The sequence below is a fragment of the Anomaloglossus baeobatrachus genome, chromosome 2 (assembly GCF_048569485.1).
Source record: "Anomaloglossus baeobatrachus isolate aAnoBae1 chromosome 2, aAnoBae1.hap1, whole genome shotgun sequence".
Classification (NCBI taxonomy): Eukaryota; Metazoa; Chordata; class Amphibia; order Anura; family Aromobatidae; genus Anomaloglossus; species Anomaloglossus baeobatrachus.
In genome coordinates, this window is record NC_134354.1 from 779,089,737 (window position 1) to 779,112,938 (window position 23,202).

The window sequence follows — 23,202 nt, forward strand, 5'->3', positions numbered from 1 at the left end:
TCTATCCTTGCTCTTCTCAGGTCCGGTGTCTCCTATATCCTTGCTCTTCTCGGATCCGGCGCCTCCTCTATCCTTGCTGTTCTTGATCTGGTGACTCCTCTCTTCCATCCATCGCTGTCCTCCTTGCGTCATGTAGATAACACGTCCAGCATTATCCACACAGTGCCCTCCATTGCACTCCTGCGCATGTGCACTTTGCTCTGCCGCAAAATACTGTAATACGCAGGCGTTATTTGACCTCTCCCTGTGTCTGGGAATTACAGTACTTTGCTCTACTGTCAGCATGGAAAAGCCAAGTCCGTGTGCGCAGCAGCACAATGCCGTGGATGACATGCCTGTGCGGATGACATGCGGATGTGTGGATGACATAGGATGCGTCATCCTCACGAAGCATGGAGGGTGGTAATCGCAAAGATAGAGGAGGTGCGAAACCCGAGGAGAGCAAGGATAGAGGAGGCACTGGACCCAAGAAGAGCAAGGCTAGAGGAGTTGCCAGACCCAAGAAGAGCAGGGATAGAGGAGACACTGGACCCGAGAAGAGCAAGGCTAGAGGAGTTTTCAGACCCGAGAAGAGCAAGGATAGAGGAGGCACCGAACCCGAGAAGAGCAAGGCTAGAGGAGTTGTCAGACCCGAGAAGAGCAAGGATAGAGGAGGCACCAGACCCGAGAAGAGCAAGGATAGAGGAGGCACCAGACTCAAGAAGAGCAAGGTTATAGAATGCGCCGGACCCGAGAAGAGCAGCAGAGTGTTGGTGCTCTGCCGACGAGGAAAGGTAAGTATGCCAAGAATAGTTAAATATCACCTGACACCCTCTTCTTACCATTGCTTACCATTCTTACCATGGCTCATGTCTACCTTTAATTGATTCATAAACCCACATGATATTATCGAACTTGCAACCCTTATGGCTTATAGGCTATGTAAACTAATGAGGAGGCCTTGCAACTGATGAACCCTTTCATTGATGGAGTTGTATCACGAATGCTCTTCAAAAACAAAAGATCTAACTCTACTACAAATTACCCAATTTCCACATATTGGTTTAGACTGTTAAAATTGCCCCAAACCACATTGAGGGAATGAATATAAGTTTACCAGACATTATGACATTTTGGAAACAGGGACATTATGACCATCTGTCAATGTAATCGTTCATCCAGATACCAAGAGTTCTTGTTGGATGCCAATATCAATTTATAACCTTACGAAAAGTCGTTGGATGGTATTTGACTCTTCTAATAATATTTTATTACCTACAGGTGACGGTCAGTGACGGAGGTCCATCACCCAAACACTCCACCGTCTGGGTGGTGGTTCAAGTCTTGGATGAAAATGATAACAAACCCCAGTTCCCGGAAAAGGTTTACCAGATAAAACTTCCAGAGAGAGACCGTAAGAAAAGAGGAGAACCCATCTACAGAGCTTTCGCCTTTGACAAGGATGAAGGCCCCAATGCCGAAATCTCCTACACGGTTGTTGACGGCAACGAAGACGGCAAGTTCTTTATCGACCCTAAAACCGGCATGGTGTCTTCGAGAAAGCAGTTTTCCGCTGGGAGTTATGACATCTTAACAGTAAGAATTCATTACCCATTCTTTTCACGTTGTTTAACAGTGAGCCGGAGAAGGTTATTTACAAGGCTAATGCAAAATCAAAACACTTCACTACCTACTTGTATTTTAAATTTGCAAGTGCAAGCGGCCAGTTCCCCCGGGAACCAGAAAGCCTAGAACAGCATGCTGCCATAAATGATACATTCGTCTGTAATCCAAAACAGATCTTCCATACAACGTGCTCAACCGTTTAGGCTAAAACCCAGAAATAGATATATTAAAATGCATGGGAAGGGTCTATTGTGACTTAGCCTCTTCGTTTTCCATTGTCCCATAATTCCGGTATTTTTTATTTATTTTTTTCTAGAACACGAAACTTTTTTTTGTCATTTTTGTACAAAGTCTTAATAATTAAATAAACCTTCAGATAAATAATAAATGTTTAACTAAATTTAAAAGGCCGCGTTGGGTCAATATGTAAAATGGAGAACCACTAAATTCTAAACGAACTTCAAAAATGAAAGAATTCAATTTTTGCACTTTTTGAAAAAAGTCGGTACCTGTTTATTACTAAATGGAGAGCGTTTACTAACAATTGTGAATGGTGCCATTCCTCTGTTATGGCTCCTGGAAATATAAGTGGATCCTCACATAATCTGATCCGGTGATAAAGGTGATAAATAATGATCGTCTGGTCCTTTAAAGAGATTCTGTCATCAGGTTTTTGCTTCCCCATCTTAAAAGGAACCTGTCACCAGATTTTGGCCTTCTAATCTAAAACTAGCACCTTAAGCAGCGCCTGTACTGCATTCTATAAAGGTGCACGTTACCCCCTGAACCCCCTATAGACCCCACAAATACCGTTTAACAAATCTCCAGCTATGTATGTAAAGTATCCGGTCCGGTCCGATGGGCGTCCTAATCTGAGCCTCCTGTCCCTCCTTTTGCCGTTTTCTTAAGCTGATTGACGTGGATGGTGCCTTGGGCGCCATCCACGTAAACGGGCAAAATCTGGTGCCTACACAGACATATTCCCGGCTCTATCAGGTAGAGAATACAGTGTGAGGCTGAGAAGCTGTAAGTGCATCGTCACACCCAAGTGCACTTACAGCCAAAACTTCAAAAAGTGATTTCTCTTTATTGGAGAAGTGCTTTAACTTGATAAAGGGATCAACGGCCTTAACCTTTAAAGAGCAACACAGTGATATAAATGATTTGTGAGGGGTGCAGTTAAAGTTTCGGACAGGTTCTCTTTAGAAAATCAGACTATTTAGGGGCCCACTGCATTGACTAGACAAGGAATGGAGTAGTGATCCTTCAAGTCCATGGGAGCTACATCAATAGCGGATTCAGTTTCGTTGACAACTCTCCATTCATTCAGATGTGGCAATCAGTGGCTGCTTTACCATGCAGAGTTGGGATCATGTCTCCAAAAGGAGTTGTTTATGGCTCATTATGAGGTGCTATCAGTATTCATAACATAACCTACAAAAACACCAGTGAAGAAGTGTCCAAAAGTTCTTCTTAATGCACAATTCCACCTGTTTTGGAGGTAGAATTGCGCCTACTTACCTCTTGGACCTTGCTGATGTTCATGTTGCACCCATGATATGCTCGCCCATGTAATCTACACCCATCTAATAGGTGCTCCTACACCTGGTGGCAATAAAAGAAGTCTTCCGATCGCAGGGGCACCAGGAACTAAATAAATGTTCTCAAAGGGAACTTGTCACCTACTCACCTGTCGGGTGGTACGATATGTTCCGGTCCGATGGACTTCGGTCGTTTTGGGTCCAACACCTCCTCTGTCCTTGCGATAGCTACCCTCCTTCTTGTTTCATGTTAATGAAGCGGGCTACATCATCGGCATAGTGCCCTCCATTGTGCTCCTGCGCACTCGCACTTCTCTATGCCAGGGCAGAGCAAAGTATTATAGTATGCATGCATGGACGGTCTTTGACCTTTTCCATTACCTGCGCATTATAGTAGGGAAGAAAAAAGTGTGTATGTGCTGGAGCGCAATGGAGGACTCTGTGTGGAGGATGTAGGACGCGTCATCCACACAAAGCAGGAAGGAGGACGGCGATCACAATAAGATAGGAGAAACCGGGTCAAAATCGACACCCATTGAACTGGGCTGGACCACCCCTCAAGTGAGTAGGTACCAGATTATCTTTAAAGCTACTTTCATAAATGAAAGGTAACACCTATTTATTTTGTACAAATCCAGATAAAAGCTGTAGACAACGGTCGTCCTCAGAAGTCGTCCACCGCGCGACTCCATATTGAATGGATAAAGAAGCCTCCGCCTTCACCAAACCCTCTTACTTTCGATGAACCCTTCTACAACTTTACAGTCATGGAGAGTGATAAAGTTACCGAGATTGTGGGGGTCGTGACCGTGCAGCCTTCCAATATCCCTCTCTGGTTCGATGTTGAAGGTAAGAAAAAATCAACTCAACAGGATCCTTGAACATAAGTCAACCCAACATGACCATTCCTCGCCAATAAAATTCTAACTTCTCACTCTATTTCATTGCCTCTATTTGGACAGACCTTCCCTGCCTAGCTAAGGGTCAAATATGATATTTCGAGATGAAGACTAGAATAGTCAGGTCTAATCGTTGACTTGAGTTCTATTTTGACGCCGTGGAATTCCTTTAATCCAGCATTCGGCAAACCCAAAACCCCAAGAATCCGGAAGTTGTATTTTGCACAAAGTGGCAATAAAAGATGGAATATAACAAGACGACGTGATACCGAATTGCCACCAAACTGAGCCTAATGATCATTATCTTAGTCCTTTATGCTTTTTGTCCCGTCCATGCTGGATTACAGGCGTTTTACCGTGTATCCCGTGCTCAGTGTATAAGCAATGTCTATTGACTAATATTTCGGCTGCGCAGTTGCCAGATATTTCACTTGCTTTGCTTTCACCAATGTTCTAAAACTTTTCTAATTATTTTTTCTTTCTCTCCTGTTTTCGGTGTTGTCGTAATTTAATCCCTTAATTGGTGGTGCACTAATCTCGTCCTGTCTGACTTACCTCTCTCTTTCTTCTCTCTCGCTGCCTTTACCGCTGTCTCTTTGCTTTTCTGCTGACTGCCCTGCTGCAAGGTGGCAAGCATGCCCGAGAGATGTTCTATATTCTGCAGACAGCTTGTGGGCAGAACTGCTCATCAGAAGGTATTATTGCTGCAAAATACATTTTGCTAAATTGCTGCTATCTCCCCAAGACGTATTTTTTCTGTTTCTCTCTTTACAAGCCATTAAAACTGTTTTTTATAGAAATGTATTAGGCATCTTATTAGTCTCTTTTCATTTGGCATTTTCTACATGTTATTTTTTTTTTCTTAGTATATATATATATATATATATATATATATATACACTGTATGTGTATATATATATATATATATATATATAATTTTTTTTTTTTTTTTATGTTTTTTTCATTTTTTTAGTTTTATATATTTATTTTTTAGGGGGTTGGTATCCAATTACTTTTCCTTTCATCTCTATTCCTCATGCCTTGACTCCCGATATCTGTTCCCTGTAATCTGGCCAAAAAAGAATTTTATAAGAATATTTTACCCATTATAGGGTCTGCAGGGTATAAACTCCTAGTTCTAAATTTTGTACAATAAGTTTAATTGACACACTTAAAAATGTGTAATCATTCACAAATTTTAATTATTTATGAACTAGGACATTTTTTACTATTTAAATAGTTACATTTTATATATGTGTATATATATATATATATATATAATATGTGTGTATATATATATATATATATATATATATATATATATATATATTATATTTATATATTTATTTTTTTAATAAATCTTATTCTCTTTTAGATCTGATGTATTTATTAACCTACGTTTTTAAATGTGTGCACAATTAATTAAAAAAAAGTTAAAAAAACATATATATATTGAGATATATAATGTAGAAATTAATAAACATATGTGTGTGTGTGTATATATATATATATATATATATATATATATATATATATACACACACACACATATATATGTATATATATATTTATGTATACGTGCATCTATATATATATATTTTTTTCTTTATATATATATATATACTATATATATATATATATATATATATATATGGTGTGTATATATATATAATATATATATAATATATATATATATGTGTATGTATACAGTAAGTTAAATAACTATTGAACACGTCACCAATCTCCTAGATAAATATATTTCTAAAGGTGCTGTTGACATTAATTTCTCACCATATGTCAGTAACGACCCACCCAATTCACAAAGGCAAAGAAATCAAAGCTCAGATATCCATAAATGAAATGATGTGTAATAATGATAAATGACACAGGGATGAGTATTGAACATGTGAAGAATGTGAGGTGCAAAAAGTAATAGATTTCAGCTGGTGTCATGACTCAATCTGTAATTAGAAAGCAATCCTGCCTTTTAGTGAAAAATAATATCAGATGGCCTATAAAAGGTGGCTCATTAACAAAGGTGCCACACAAGAAACATCTCATGATGGGTAAAATCAGTGAGCTGTTTCAAGACTTTTGCAACCTTATATATATACAGCTCTGGCAAAAAATGAGAGTCCACGTCCAAATTTTTAGTTTTTCTGATTTTTCTCTTTATATTGTTGAGTAAAATGTAAATTGTTCTTTATTCTATAAACTACTGACGTCTCCAAATTTCCAAGCAATACATTTTGTATTTATTTTCTGAAAATGAGAAATGGTCAAAAATAACAGAACAATGCACATTGCTTTCATACCTCAAATAATGCAAAGAAAACAAGTTCATAATAATTTACAAACAATGTTTTACTTCAGGAAGATTCAGAAATCAATATTTTCTGGAAAAACATGATTTTTAATCCCAGCTTTCATACGTCTTGGCTCCTGTGAGGCAAATCCCGGGATATGAAGATGAATTATGACTCCAGTCATAATCTCTCATCACTCCCTGGCAGTGCCCCCTCCCTTCTTGTTCTCAATGTCCAGCATCTGTGAAGGTGTTACACCTCCATGGCCATGTCCTGTGATATGGAAATGAGGTGGTGTGGGAACAATGGACACAGGATGACTCCCTGCCGTCACCCTGTAACAAGAGTTGTATCTCATTAGCAAGGCTATGGAACTAGCTAGACAGAACGACTCCAGTAAAAAATGGTTCATATCTCGCAAGCCATATTTCCGATAAATATGGCAACCATAAAAATGGTGTCTCCGCATGCGGACGATGCCGGCACACCCTTTTTATGGGAGCAGGACATTGGGAAATGCCCCAGGCGTGATATCAGCCAATGGGGAACTGGCAGACAGGTCATGAGTCCCCTCGTTCTGTAGCTAAATTCATAACTGTCACAATGAGAGCATTGGCGTCCGCCTACGACGCTCCCAGGCCAAGTTATGGCCATATTCCATGTTGTGGATTTTGTCCATAACTCCAGCCAGGGGTGGAGCAGTGCTCCCTGTGAGGTCACTAAGGTAGGAGGGGACCTGGATTGCCCAGGTTGATAACCCTACTTCGGCCATTTTCCAGGGTTCTTTTCGCTGGGGGCACGTGTAGGAAACATCTGTGGGAAGGATCCTAGAAACCTGGGTACAGCGCCCCCCTGTGGCCAGACGCAACAAGGTAACTGCTGGAACTGTGTATGCCTGTTTGTAACCCATGCTTTGATTGTAACTGTACTCTGACATATGTATATTCTGTAGATTCCCTATTGTATATATTGTAGTTTCTAGTGTGCTTTAGGCTGATTAAATTATATAATTAATCTTGGGCTGTTCTGTTATCTCGATCTTGAATCCCACGTCTGTGTGTTCGGCTAATAGTTACCGTAAATCGGTTGGTGGCAGCGAATTGTGCCAAGGATTATTGTGGGGAGGCCAGTGAGATTCGGGGAGATTTTATATATTCCGCCCGCGGAGGTCGGGGGAATATATACCTTACTCTCACCGGGGACCCTTCAATAATCGGCATAAGTAGTATAGCGGCCTCCTTGCTTATGGTCGGGCAATTCCATAATTGGCCTGACTATAAGAGGGGCGCTAGAGAGCGCGTCACGTGCTCTGTCTGTCGGTCGGGAGGTATAAAGGAGGGGTGACCCCCACTTGTTACCCCCCGATTGTGACGTACTGGTAGCCAGCGCGGGGGATTTCTGAGTGACCCCCCCGGTGGTTTGTGACATATTGGTGGCATAGCGGTGGGATCGAGATAATAGTGTGTGTGAGTGTGAGACCCATACTCCCAGACACTAAAGACTGCCTGCAGCAGCTGTGGCTGCTGGGGTCTTCAGACTAGCTCAACACTAGAGTGTCAGAGTGCAGATACTGTAAGGTGTGTGGAGGCATCAGGTGTCAGTTCTGTGTCAGTGACCAAAAGTCTGCAAGAATGGCTGATGGCACCAGGAGCAGAGCTATGCAACTGGCCAATGCTAAGGCAGGAGCCGAAGAGAGGGAGGACGGTGCTGTGGACAGCAATGAGGAGGTTGCCCACGAGTCCTCCAGGAGCTCGACGTCAGAAAACCGTTCTGCCGAGGACATTGCGCAACCTGGCACTGCTGGACAAGATGAGGAGGAGCTCACCCAAGGTTCCTCAACGAGCCAGATGCCAGCCCTCCGCTCTGAAAGGGACAGTGAATCACCAGGCTCCGCAGCGTGCCGCAGATCACCACGTGCCATTCCACCGAGCCTGGGAGGCTCGGATAGCCTTCTTCAAATGGCTATGGCCCTTCTCCAGGCTGGAGACCAGAAGGGCTACAAGGAACTCCTGGCAGAGCGCAGGGCAGAGCGGCACGCAGAGCGTGAGGCTGCGGAGCGAGAGCGGCAGGCAGCGCGTGAAGAGCGAGAGCGCCAGGCAGACCGTGACTACCAGCTGCAGCTAGCTCAGCTCCGGCCCTCATCAGCCACATGTGACCTTCGAGACACCAAACTTCCAAAGGTCCGTGTTGAGGACTTCCCAGTGCTGGAGAAGGATGGAGACTTGGACTCTTTCTTGACTGCTTTTGAACGGACTTGCTTGCAGCACCATCTGGACAAGGACCAGTGGGCCAAATACCTGACCCCCCGTTTAAGGGGTAAGGCCCTGGATATCCTTGGGGCATCCTATAAACAACAATCAGGTCCACACAACAAATATACGTGTGATCATGCTCAATTTATTAAATGTTAAAAAACATACATATAAGATTGTGACACTGCAAATTCATAGATAGAAGCTACACAGATATGGAAAAGGGAAAGAGTCGCACTACTCAGAGTGACCACACGGGACCAGTGCACTCCGTAGACACAAATATATACTGGCAGTTTATCTATGGGCTATGATTAAAAAACGAGATAAAGCTTGGATTAATCAGATAGGCTCACTGTTTGGTGAGGGGGGAGTCGCTGAGAGTGAAACTTGTAATGTTAGGGATTTGAAACTCAAGGTCACCAACTCGTTAAAAAAACGCACGCGCCTGTGGTGGAATAAGGTATCGTTAGAGAATTACCTCCAGAAAAATATTATCCCTCGAGGACTTAGACTACAGACATTTCCCACTACTATAACGCCTGATCCATTATTCATAGAGAGATGGGAGGACACGCTGACTAAATGTTCTCGCACATTAATTGAACTACTGATAGGATTGGATAAAAAATCTATAGAGACTGTAGAAAAGGATATTGATACATACAGAACAGAAATTCAGGAGAACCTCTCATCGGAGGAATTCTCCAAATTTGATAAAGATCTGGAGGTGGAAATCAATAAATGTGAAAAAGAGGTACAGGAAAGAAAAATCAAAAAATTCCAGAGAGATCTTTCCGACTATCAAAACAAAAAAGTATATCGGTGGTACAATAACAATCAAGGACTCAGAAACAGACGAGGATCACAAGCCTCTTCTGTCACATCTAACCAATCTGAAGAAATATGTGGAGAACATTTTTTAGCCAAGCGGCAAGGGAGGGGAGATGGTCCAGAACGAAACCCTCCTTCAACTGCCCAAAATCCAGGAAGTTCTGGAAGAGTCCTAAGGAATCAGAAAAAGTGGGGATACAAAACAAAGATAAATTAAAGGTAATTAACCTGTCGGGTAAAAACCTCACCAGTGCACAGATATGTGTACTGGAGAAAGGGCTTACTTTTTCCCCCACTGCACATATAGATCATTTTACACTCATAAAGGACTTAGAGCTTTTTGCCAGAAAGTTACGATACAAGAAGGTCTTTGCCTCAAAAGATGATGATAGTTTTCCCACTTTCAGAGAACAACAAGCGTTATCTGATCTCCAAATATTGTTAGATGAACAAGAGATTGAGGAACCTATACACTCTCGGTTCCCTACATACCTGCATAGCCGGACGCAAGCTTTTCCCCCCCATGGTGTCAGTCCAAATGTTGATATCTTTGTTAAATTAGTTAAAAAAGAAATATTGACTATTTCAGAAAAAACAAGAAATTATAATTTAACAGCTCAGGAGAGAAGAGCCATTAAAGAACTAAGAGATATGAAGGATGTGGTCATAAAACCGTCACCGTCTTGGTTCCGCCACGGGCCTGGAGAGGGGAGTTGAGGGGGACACCCCCTGCAGTCTAGGGGCAGGTGGGGCAGTCGCAGAATTCATCTTACCCCCTCTCCAGGTGCTGCTGGTGGCCGCTCTCCTGGCCTCAGGGGCCCGGTTGTTGGTGTAGTCATCGGCAAGGGCAGCTGTAGCCGTGGACCCCTTTGGCTTCTGGTCTCGGATGAACTGGCGGAGATCCTCAGGGCAGTTCCACAAGAGTTGCTCCGTGATGAACAAGTCCAGGATCTCCGGTCCGGTGGAAAGCTGCAGGCCTTGGGTCCAGTGGTCGGCAGCTCGGGCAAGTGGCCGCCGGTGGTCAGCCCAGGAGTCCTTTGGTCCCTTCTGTAGGCTCCGGAACTTCTTGCGGTAGGACTCTGGAGTGAGGTTGTACTGTTGGATCAGGGCCCGCTTGATGGTGTCGTAGCCCAAGACGGTGCCACCAGTGCAACCTACCTGGACACTTCAAGGCCATGTGCCCTCAGCGTCCCAAGGCCCCGGCTCCGTCCCCGTCCCAAGGGCCGCCCAAGGTGTATTGTGTGGGTGGGGGTGGTGGTAGGTCCCTGGACAGCTTCCAACCTGTCACCGTCGGCCGGTCTGTGACCATAGGACTGCGAGACAGCGCCTCGGAGGTGACTCTGGTGCGGCCTGAGATGGTGTCCCCCCAAGACTTGATCCCTGGAAAAACCCTCGCTGTCTCCGGGATTGGAGGCATTGACCCGGCGCTGCCTGTTGCTGACATTTATGTGGACTGGGGCGCAGGGCGAGGGGTGAGGGAGGTGGGGGTAACTGATCGGATCCCTGCAAACGTGCTACTTGGGACAGATTTGGGGCAGATAACCTCCCAGTTTGGGCCCCCCCCAAGGGCTGAACCTTCAGCCCGTACTGACATGACTCCTAACAATGTTAATGTGTTATCTATGAATGATGTAAGGGAGGAGGGAGTGAACTCTGATATTTCTGCTTGCATAGACACCATAGACACACACTCAGCTGCAGCTGTGACAGGGGAGGGGGTCAGAGAAAGGTGTGACAATGCCTCTACAAGTAACCAGCCTGTGAGCTGGGATCTGTTGCCCTCTGCAGGGATAAGCAGAGAGCAGGGTGCTGCAGGGGGAGGACCAGTGTGTGGGGTGGGGGCTACCACAGCAAATGTGGGGTCCCCAGAGATTTCACAGCGGGGTTCTGTTGCTGCAGGAGGGGAACAGGCAGGTGAGATTGGGGCCGGTCCAGGAGCGGAAGTGCTCCCAGGTAAGATCTCGGTGCATGGTTCCCCCACAACCGGGGTGTCAGGAAGCCAGGTAGGTCTGCCTGAACCGGCGACTTGGTCAGGAACGGAGGAGGAGCAGGCACGACCCACGGTCGCAGCAGCTGTGGCCGCTGTCACCCGCAGTGGGAGTGCTGGAAGCCAAGGGGCCTCCCGGAGGTCCGATAGCTCTTCCCCTTCTGACCAAGTGGCAGCCGAGTCAGGTGGAGGCCAGGACACAGGTCCCGGGGTACTGACTGAAGATGTGACAGTCTCGTCGATTCTGGCCACATCTAGTCAGGGGTTTCAGGCAGCGTTAGAAGCTGACGACAGCCTGAAAGCTCTTAAGGAGCAGGCGGCACAGCCTCCCTCGGACTCGGACCCGGAGCGAGTGGTCTGGGACCAAGGACGGCTGTACCGGGCCACGGTCCAGCAGGGTTCACCGGAGGCGTGGCCCAGGGACCGACAGTTGGTGGTACCCTATCCGTTCCGGACGGAGTTGTTGCGGATCGAACATGAGATTCCGATGGCCGGACACCTAGGGATCGCTAAGACCAAGGCCAGGTTAAACCAGCATTTCTACTGGCCAAAAATGGGGGCCGATGTGGCTGCCTACTGCCGTTCGTGTGAAACCTGTCAGAGAGTGGGGAAGGCGGGGCCACGCCCCAAAGCCCCACTAGTATCTCTGCCAATCATCGATGAGCCTTTCAGGAGGGTGGCTGTGGATCTGGTCGGCCCGCTGGCCATCCCCAGCAGCTCCGGGAAACGCTTCCTACTGACGGTAGTGGACTATGCCACCCGGTACCCAGAAGCAGTGGCCTTGTCGTCCATTCGGGCTGACAAGGTGGCCACCGCATTGCTGGAGATTTTCTCCCGAGTGGGTTTTCCCCAGGAAATGCTCACTGACCGGGGGACCCAATTCATGTCCCAGCTGATGGAGGCCCTCTGTAAGCAAGTCCAGGTGCGACATCTGGTGGCCAGCCCGTACCATCCACAGACTAATGGCCTGTGCGAGCGGTTCAATGGCACCTTAAAGCAGATGCTTAAGATGTTGGTCGACTCCCATGGGCGTGACTGGGAGCGGTATCTCCCACACCTGTTATTTGCTTACCGGGAGGTTCCACAGGCCTCAACAGGATTCTCACCGTTTGAGCTCCTGTACGGGCGACGTGTGCGGGGCCCCCTGGCTCTGGTGAAAGAGGCTTGGGAAGGGGATTTGGCCACCCCTGGAGTGTCGGTTATCGAGTATGTCATGCGCTTCCGGGACAAAATGCAGGCCTTGACGCAACTGGTACACGACAATATGGCTCAAGCCCAGGCCGATCAGAAGCGTTGGTACGACCAGAACGCTTGTGAGAGGACCTACCAAGTGGGTCAAAAGGTGTGGGTACTGGTCCCCGTACCACAGGACAAGCTTCAGGCAGCCTGGGAAGGCCCATACCTCGTGTACCAGCAGCTCAACCCTGTAACGTACCTGGTCACCCTGGACCCTGCCCGTGGAAGGCGGAAGCCCTTCCATGTGAACATGATGAAGGCACATCATGAGCGGGAGGCATGTGCGCTCCCCGTGTGCAACCTGCCCGAGGAGGGAGAAGCGGAAACCCTCTTGGATATGCTAGCCCAGGTTAGGGCAGGCGGATCCATTGAGGATGTGGAGGTTGGCCACCAGCTCTTGGAAGACCAACGGTCCCAGCTGTGGGCCACCCTCCTCCCCTTCCGGGGGTTGTTTACCAACCAGCCCGGAAGGACTGACTTGGCTGTCCATCACGTGGACACTGGGGATCATCCCCCGATCCGGCGTTCAGCATATCGGGTCTCCCTGGAGGTGCAGCAACACATGCGCCAGGAGATTGACGAGATGCTGAAGCTGGGGGTGATCCAGGCATCCAACAGCGCTTGGGCCTCGCCTGTAGTCCTCGTCCCTAAGAAGGACCGAACCACTCGGTTCTGCGTGGACTACAGGGGGCTCAATGCGGTCACGGTCGCCGATGCGTACCCAATGCCACGCATCGATGACCTGCTCGATCAGTTGGCCGGGGCTCAGTACCTGACCATCATGGATCTGAGCCGGGGATATTGGCAGATCCCCCTGACTCGCAAGGCCAGGGAACGCTCTGCCTTTATTACCCCATTTGGACTGTACGAGTCCACGGTGATGCCATTCGGGATGAGGAATGCCCCTGCCACTTTCCAGCGGATGGTCAACACCCTGCTCAAGGGACTTGAAGGGTACGCGGCCGCGTACCTGGATGACATTGCCGTCTTCAGTCCCACCTGGGAGGACCACCTAGAGCATCTAGCACAGGTGCTCAGGCGGATCCACCGGGCAGGTTTGACCATCAAGCCGGGAAAGTGTCAGCTGGCCATGAGCGAGGTCCAGTACCTCGGTCACCGGGTAGGTGGGAGAACACTGAAGCCCGAGCCTGAGAAAGTGGAAGCCATCGCATCCTGGCCCACCCCCAGGACCAAGAAGCAGGTGATGTCCTTCTTGGGGACCGCTGGGTACTATAGGAGGTTTGTTCCATGCTATAGTAGCCTGGCAAAGCCCTTGACGGACCTCACCAAGAAGAAGCTGCCCTCTGCAGTCGATTGGACAATGGACTGCGAGACAGCCTTCCGGGCCCTAAAGGACGCCCTGTCCAGCCCGCCCGTGCTACAGGCAGCCGACTTCACGCGGCCGTTTATAGTACAGACCGACGCCAGTGACTTCGGCCTCGGTGCGGTGCTCAGCCAGGTGGACTCTGCGAGCCAAGAGCACCCAGTCTTGTACCTGAGCAGGAAGCTGTTACCAAGGGAAGTTGCCTATTCCACGATGGAGAAGGAGTGCCTGGCCATAGTGTGGGCCCTGCAGCGTCTGCAACCCTATCTATACGGGCGCCACTTCATCGTGGAGACGGACCACAATCCCCTCAGCTGGTTGCACACCGTCTCTGGGACGAATGGGCGATTGTTGCGATGGAGCCTTGCGCTCCAGCAATACAACTTCACCATTCGCCACAAAAGGGGCCGTGACCACGGTAACGCAGACGGGCTGTCCCGACAAGGAGAGGTCGCGGACGGGCGCACGGGGGAACACCGGAGTGTGCTGCCCCCTAGCGCCCTCAAAAGGGGGGAGGTGTGAGGCAAATCCCGGGATATGAAGATGAATTATGACTCCAGTCATAATCTCTCATCACTCCCTGGCAGTGCCCCCTCCCTTCTTGTTCTCAATGTCCAGCATCTGTGAAGGTGTTACACCTCCATGGCCATGTCCTGTGATATGGAAATGAGGTGGTGTGGGAACAATGGACACAGGATGACTCCCTGCCGTCACCCTGTAACAAGAGTTGTATCTCATTAGCAAGGCTATGGAACTAGCTAGACAGAACGACTCCAGTAAAAAATGGTTCATATCTCGCAAGCCATATTTCCGATAAATATGGCAACCATAAAAATGGTGTCTCCGCATGCGGACGATGCCGGCACACCCTTTTTATGGGAGCAGGACATTGGGAAATGCCCCAGGCGTGATATCAGCCAATGGGGAACTGGCAGACAGGTCATGAGTCCCCTCGTTCTGTAGCTAAATTCATAACTGTCACAATGAGAGCATTGGCGTCCGCCTACGACGCTCCCAGGCCAAGTTATGGCCATATTCCATGTTGTGGATTTTGTCCATAACTCCAGCCAGGGGTGGAGCAGTGCTCCCTGTGAGGTCACTAAGGTAGGAGGGGACCTGGATTGCCCAGGTTGATAACCCTACTTCGGCCATTTTCCAGGGTTCTTTTCGCTGGGGGCACGTGTAGGAAACATCTGTGGGAAGGATCCTAGAAACCTGGGTACAGCGCCCCCCTGTGGCCAGACGCAACAAGGTAACTGCTGGAACTGTGTATGCCTGTTTGTAACCCATGCTTTGATTGTAACTGTACTCTGACATATGTATATTCTGTAGATTCCCTATTGTATATATTGTAGTTTCTAGTGTGCTTTAGGCTGATTAAATTATATAATTAATCTTGGGCTGTTCTGTTATCTCGATCTTGAATCCCACGTCTGTGTGTTCGGCTAATAGTTACCGTAAATCGGTTGGTGGCAGCGAATTGTGCCAAGGATTATTGTGGGGAGGCCAGTGAGATTCGGGGAGATTTTATATATTCCGCCCGCGGAGGTCGGGGGAATATATACCTTACTCTCACCGGGGACCCTTCAATAATCGGCATAAGTAGTATAGCGGCCTCCTTGCTTATGGTCGGGCAATTCCATAATTGGCCTGACTATAAGAGGGGCGCTAGAGAGCGCGTCACGTGCTCTGTCTGTCGGTCGGGAGGTATAAAGGAGGGGTGACCCCCACTTGTTACCCCCCGATTGTGACGTACTGGTAGCCAGCGCGGGGGATTTCTGAGTGACCCCCCCGGTGGTTTGTGACAGCTCCTTTTCACCAGTCTTGACCTTATGACGCTCCTGGCTCAAAAATGTAAGCAGTTCTTCTTTGTTTGGTGGCTTGTGACTATCCATCTTCTTCTTGATTACATTCCAGAGGTTTTCAATGTGTTTCAGGTCTGGAGATTGGGCTGGCCATGACAGGGTTTTGATGTGGTGATCCTTCATCCACACATTGGTTGACCTAGCTGTGTGGCATGGCGCATTGTCCTGCTGGAAAAAACAGTCCTCAGAGTTGGGGAACGTTGCCTGAGCAGAAGGAAGCAACTGTTTTTCCAGGATAACCTTGTATGCGGCTTGAGTCATAAGTCCTTCGCAAGGTTTAATCTGCCCAATTTCTAGAGTATGGTAATCTTCTCTGATGAGTCTAATTTTCAGCTTTGCCCAACACCTGGTCGTCTAATGGTTAGACGGAGACCTGGAGAAGCGTACAAGCCACAGTGTCTTGCACCCACTGTGAAATTTGGTGGAGGATCGGGGATGATCTGGGGATGCTTCAGCAAGACTTGGATTGGGCAGGTTAATCTTTGTGAAGGATGTATGAATCAAGCCGCATACAAGGTTATCCTGGAACAACAGTGGCTTCCTTCTGCTCAGGCGATGTTCCCAAACTCTGAGGACTGTTTTTTCCAGCAGGACAATTCGCCATGCCACACAGCTAGGTCAATCAATGTGTGGATGAAGAACCATCACAATAAAACCCTCTCATGGCTAGCCCAATCTCCAGACCTGAACCCCATTGAAAACCTCTGGAATGTAATCAAGAGGACGATGGATAGTCACAAGCCATCAAACAAAGAAGAACTGCTTACATTTTTGCACCAGGAGTGGCATAAGGTCACCCATAATAGTGTGAAGACTGGTGGAAAGCATGCCAAGACGCATGAAAGTTCGGATTAAAAATCATGGTTATTCCACAAATATTGATTTCTGAATCCTCCTGAGGTAAAACATTATTAGTATTGCTGTTTCTAAATGATTATGGACTTGTTTTCTTTGCATTATTTGTGCATTGTTTTGTTATGTTCACCATTTCTCATTTTCACAAAATAAATACAAAATTGGAAATTCAGAGACATTGTCATTAGTTTATAGAATAAAAGAACAATTTACATTTTACTCAAAAATATTAAGAGAAAAATCTGAAAATTTGGAAGTGGTCTCTTAATTTTTGCCAGAGCTGTATATAGATAAATAATTATTTATTTATTTTCTTGTGTTAACATTCTTATTTTTATGTCATTTTAAGTACAAGTTTGTGGCAGTTGCAGAATAACTTACTAAGTCCCCTAAGTGATGTGACAATTTTAATACACCATTTTATTAGAGCTTTTTTTTTTTTTTTGCTATTGCTTCGGGGCTTGGTGTCATAATCGTCATGTTGACCTGATTAGCAGAGAAGTTTGTGCCTGTGGCTGAAGAAAATAAAATTGTGAAATAAATATCTAATATGAATGCTCTGGATCTACTCTCAGTGTAAGCCTGCATGGTGGATATGTGATTTTGATGGTGGCAAAGGGTGAAGGCTCCATCCAGAGAATTCTAGAACTTAGAATTAATGGATTTGCTTGAAATAACACTTTGCTCTTCCTCTACAAGGGCAAGACAAATTATCGATCTTAATGGCTTTTTTCAGATTATTAATACTGGTGATTAGGATTGGTCATTAATATCAGAGCAGTTGGGCGTCTGATTCCTTCCCACCAATCAGTTGATTCACGAGACCACGCGTGCACCAGAATTGGTACATTATGAAGTGGCTAAGATTGGCACTGCAAGCTCTTTGCCCTGTAAGAACCATGGTTTCAGCTCACGTGGCACAGCTCTGTATATATCGGAGTACCTGTGAATGGCACTTCATAGAAGAGAACTTTCACTACTCACTATTCACAATGTACAAAGCTGTGCTCTTCCTGGTGCAGTATGGCCACTTCTCTAAAGGCGGCGTTACACGCTACGATATATCTGGCGATATGTCCTCGGGGTCACGGATTCCGTGACGCACATCCGGCATCGTTAGAAATATCGTAGCGTGTGACAGCTACGAGCGACTGTTAACGAGCAAAAATACTCACCTTATCGTTGCTCGTTGACATGTCGATCATTTTCAAAATATCGGTCAGATTCCTGGATGCAGGTTGTTCGTCGTTCCCGAGGCTGCCCACATCGCTCCGTGTGACACCCCAGGAACGACGAACACAGCTTACATGCGTCCCGCCGGCAATGCGGAAGGAAGGAGGTGGGCGGGATGTTACGTCCCGCTCATCTCCGCCCCTCCGCTTCTATTGGCCGGCCGCTGTGTCACGTCACTGTGACACCGAACATCCCTCCCCCTTCAGGAACGCACAAACGATGGGGGCAGGTGCGATCGCACATGTGATCGCATGATAAATCGACGCGTGTAACGGGGCCTTAAGATCATAGGAATCGCATCAGATCACTGCCAATCTGGTCTTTAGGATTTGTCATCTATATCAAAGTTTAGGAAAACGTCTTTTAGGTAACTGTAGAAAACACTGTCAGTCAATGAGCCAATACCACCAAGAAAATATATAATTCTGTCATCTCTTGTTGACCTATTGTACCCCATCCGTAATGAACAAAAAAGAAATTGAGCTTAAAACAATCATCGGTCAAGGGCGAGTAGTTCAATAAGCATGGCAAACTTCCATCCGATGCCTTTTATAGCCTGATGATACACTGTCCAATTTTGGTGGGACCAGACAATCATCTAATGTGTACTGGGCAATCCTCACATATCTCCAGTGTTCGGGAATGAAAAATCATCCACGAACCTCTTGCTGTCTTGGAAGGTGACCCGCTTCCAGGCACCTCTCTTATAAATGTAGACCTGTCTTTTTAGAAAGGTATCGCAAGTCTTGGAATAGGCTTGTATACACGTATGTTCTTTCAACAAGGGCTTTCCGCTGACTAGCTACCTGCTCCTTAGGATTTGTCATCCATATCAATGTTTAGGAAAACTTTTTTTAGGTAACTGTAGAAAAAACTGTCAGTCAATGAGCCGATATCACCAAGAAAATATACAGTTCTGTCATCTCTTGGTGACCTATTGTACCCCAACAGTAATGAACAAAAAGGAAATTGAACTTAAACAGTCATTGGGCAAAAGCCAGTAGTCCAATAACCATGGCAAACTTCCATCTGATGCCTTCTTTACTCCGAGGATACACTGTCCTTTTTCGGTGGAACCAGACAATCATCTAATGTGTACTGGGCCCTCTTAACACGTCTCCAAATGTGGGGGGAAAGAAGGATCATCCTCAATCTTTTTGCTGTCATGGAAGATGAACTGCTACCAAGCACCTTTCTTATAAAAATAGACTTGTCTTTTTAGAAAAGTATCACGAGTCTTAGATTTAGGCCGAAGTCACACTTGCGAGTGACATGAGTCATTCGCAAGTGTGACTCTGGCCTAAGATTGCATTCGTGTATGTTCTTTCAATAAGGGCTTTCCATTGACTAATTACCTGCTCCTTAGGATTTGTCATCCATATCAATGTTTACGAAAACTTTTTTTAGGTAACTGTAGAAAAAACTGTCAGTCAATTAGCCAATACCACCAAGAAAATATACAATTCTGTCATCTCTTGTTGACCTATTTTACCCCATCTGTAATGAACAAAAAGGAAATTGAGCTTAAAACAGTCATCGGTCAAGGGCCAGTAGTCCAATAAGCATGGCAAACTTCCATCCGATGCCTTTTATAGCCTGATGATACACTGTCTGGATTCGGTAGGACCTGGCAATCATCTAATGTGTACTGGGCCCTGTTCACATGTCTCCAATGTTGGATGAGAGAAGGATCATCCCCAATCCTTTTGCTATCATGGAAGATGAACGCTACCGGGCACCTCTCTTTTAAAAGTAGACTTGTCTTTTTAGAAAAGTATTGCAAGTCTTGAAATAGGCTTGTATACATGTATGTTCTTTCAATAAGGTCTTTCCGTTGACTAGTTACCTGCTCCTTAGTATTTGTAATCCATATCAATGTTTAGGAAAACTTTTTTTAGGTATCTGTAGAAAACACTGTCATTCAATGAGCCGATATCACCGAGAAAATATACATTTCTCTCATTTCTTATTGACCAATTGTACCCCAACCATAATGAGCAAAAAGGAAATTGAGCTTAAACAGTAATTGGTCAAATTGGTCAAAGACCATTAGTCCAATAACCATGGCAAACTTCCATTCGATGCCTTCTATATGCTGATGATACACTTTCCAATTTTAGTGGGACAAGACAATCATCTGTGTACTGGGCCCTTCTCCAATGTTGGGAGAGTGAAGGATTATCCCCAATCCTTCTGCTGTCATGGACGATGAACCGCTTTCAGACACCTGTCTTTATAAAAGTAGACTGGTCTTTTTTAGAAAAGTATCACAAGTCTTGTATTTAGGCCAAAGTCACACTTGAAAGTGACTCGTGTGATTCACTCGCAAGTGTGACTTCGGCCTAAGTTTGCATTGTGTAAGTTCTTTCAATAAGAGATTTCCATTGACTAGTTACCTGCTCCTTAGGATTTGTAATCCATATCAAACTTTAGGAAAACTTCTCTTAGATGGCTGTAGAGAAAACTGTCAGTCAATGAGCCGATACTACCAAGAAAATATTAATTTCTCTCAGCTCTTGAAGTTGACTTATTGTACCCTTTAACCCAACCGTAGTGAAGAAAGAGGAATATAAGTTTAAACAGTGATTGGTCAAAGGCTATTAGTCGAATAACCATGGCAAACTTCCATCTGATGCCTTCTATATGTTGACGATACACTTCGGTGGGACCAGACAGTCATCTAACATACAGTATACTGGGCCCTCCTCGCACGTCTCCAATATTGGGGAATGAAGAATCATCTTGGATCCTTTTGCTGTCTTGGAAGATGACCCGCTACCGGGCACCTCTCTTCTTATAGAAGAAGACCTGTCTTTTTAGAAAGGTTTCACAAGACTCGGCTTAGGCCAGTGCACACGTATGGTCTTTAAATAAGGACTTTCCATCGACTACTAGTTACCTGGATACAAACTTTGCAGCGTCTTACGTAAACACAATCGTTTGATCTGAGACCTTGTTCATGATCTAAATAATCTTGGTTCTTTTCCAAAGTGCCACCCTCATTAATACGTTGGAAATACAGTGAGTGTCTGTCAGCAGGGACCAACGCATTTCGCTTCTCTGTGGAGTTTACTTTGATCACATTATCCCCTTAATTTAAAGGAAAAAGTGAGAATCTAAGACATTTTTCTTGTCTAAATGACCTAGATATGGAGGCAGTTTATCAACAAATATTGCAAACCTCGTAAAGTACTAAATAGAAAATGTAATAACATCTTGGAAAAATCGAAATATAAAAGAACATAAAACTATGAGGCTCTTTGCTAAAGTTTAGCTATTAGGCTCAAAAACCTAGGTTATATCTGTCGCACCATCACCGGGAGCTTCACATGGTTGCTCGATGCAAGAACGTCGTGACCTAGATCTTCGGATATCCAGTTTACATGTTCTTGCGCTTAACATTCTGTATGTTCTTTTCAATAATATATGAATATGGTTTCCGTGTTTACGACCCAGAACTGACCCATGTATGAAAGTCCGAGGCTCCTCCGTCTTGCTGCTTGCCAATTGTCACATGTTTTATTTAAAGCCCCCTTGAGCCCATCGGAGAAAAAAATGGCCTCATCAACCATCTGCCATTTGACATATTAGTGTTTTTCTTAACTGCTTTATGTTTTTTTTCTTGTCTTTCTTACAATAGCTATAAGGTTTTTATTTTTCTGTCGACACTGGCTTTTTTTACGGCCTTTACTGTGCTTTTAAAAATAACTTATAATTTGCGTGCCCATGAGGGCGCTACGGTGCACCCTTGGCGTGGCCAAGACTTTGGTGCATTGTTACGTCTCCTTATTTACATAATGGGGCCTTCCTCCACTTTTGATTGAAAGTGCTTGCTTCCATGAGTGAGCACTGTGTGAATGCTGCCGGCGTGTGCGCATTTGTACTGACATTCCCGATCCCCCGCCGCATGCTCAGTGGCCCGGTGCGTTCCCCTCACTTCCTTCTTTCTGCTGATTCCGCACTCTACACTAATACACCCGAAAATGTATCGAGCTGCTTGAGTGAGGAGTTCTCTGAAGACATTGGCCATCTTTTCAAAATGAATTGATATAGCAAGGGGCATCAGCAGAAAGAAGACTGGGAGGAGAACGTGCCCATCCGCTGTACATGTGGCGGGGCACTGGGAGTGTCAGTACACATGCGCACGCACGACGGCAGCCTTCACACAGTGCTTGTTCTAGGAAGCAAGCACTGTCAATCAAAAGTGGGGGAAGGCCCCAATATGCAAATAAGGAGCAATAACGGTGCACCTAACGCTCGGCCACCCCAAGGATGGACGGTAGCCCCCTCATTTACACACAAGTTAAGTTATTTTCTCAGGCACAGTATCAGTGACAGGTCTAGAGTTAGTGTGGTTTTTATAGGGGCTTAGTCTCCCAGGGGCGTAACGATCATAGTCGCAGTGAACACAACCGGGTCTGGGGGGCTGGGACCACTATGGGGACATGTATACCAGGATGGGGCCATTATGGAGACATGTATACCAGGATGGGGCCATTATGGGGACATGTATACCAGGATGGGGCCATCATGGAGACATGTATACCAGGATGGGGCCATTATGGGTACATGTATATCAGGATTGGGCCATTATGGGGACATGTATACCAGGATGCGGCCATTATAGGGACATCTATAGTAGGATGGGGCCATGAAGGGGACATCTATGCCTGTATGAGGACATATTTATCAGAATGGGACCATTATGAAGACATACCAGGATGGGTCCATGATAGGGACATATATACCAGGATGGGGCCATGATAGGGACATATATACCAGGATATAACCATGATGAGGTCATACACCAGGATGGGGGACATATTTGCCAGGAAGTGGCCCAGGATGGGGGCCTTAAGTACAGAATGGGGTCAGTACTACACAATTAAGGAGGAGGGGGGCAACTTGTATGTATTTATAGGATTTATAATGCTACAATGCCTCATATCTGACCAACGTATGGTGGGGTCCTGGCTAAAACTTTGCACCGGGACCCATCGGGCTCTAGTTACGCCACTGACACTGTAGTCTCCAACAACTCTGTATAACCCATTTATAATGCATTTTAGGGGTTGTGGACTCTCTTTAAGTCCTTTTTTGTTTTTGGTAGGAATCCAATCTTCAAAAGTAATTCTACCTTGCTCTTTAATGCTTCCGAACTTGGACTAGCCGCAATTTCATTTGCATTTGTACAGTGCATCAAGTCCTCTGACAGCTCCAATATGTTTATTTCATTCCATTCCATATTCCTTCTAATCCTGGTAG

The 23,202-nt window shown here is 45.9% G+C and overlaps 1 protein-coding gene across 5 annotated transcripts in view; it reads left to right on the plus strand.

Annotated features, from left to right (window-relative positions):
- The window catches only part of FAT3 (FAT atypical cadherin 3), an 846,518-nt gene that overhangs the window by 585,851 nt on the left and 237,465 nt on the right, over window positions 1-23,202 (plus strand). For 3 of the 5 annotated variants that reach the window (XM_075337574.1, XM_075337573.1, XM_075337576.1), the window contains 3 exons: window positions 1,261-1,575; window positions 3,785-3,995; window positions 4,672-4,740. In XM_075337574.1, coding sequence (XP_075193689.1) covers window positions 1,261-1,575; window positions 3,785-3,995; window positions 4,672-4,740 — 595 coding nt within the window. The remainder of the gene's footprint in view (window positions 1-1,260; window positions 1,576-3,784; window positions 3,996-4,671; window positions 4,741-23,202) is intronic. The other 2 variants (XM_075337575.1, XM_075337577.1) reach the window with 1 other exon arrangement.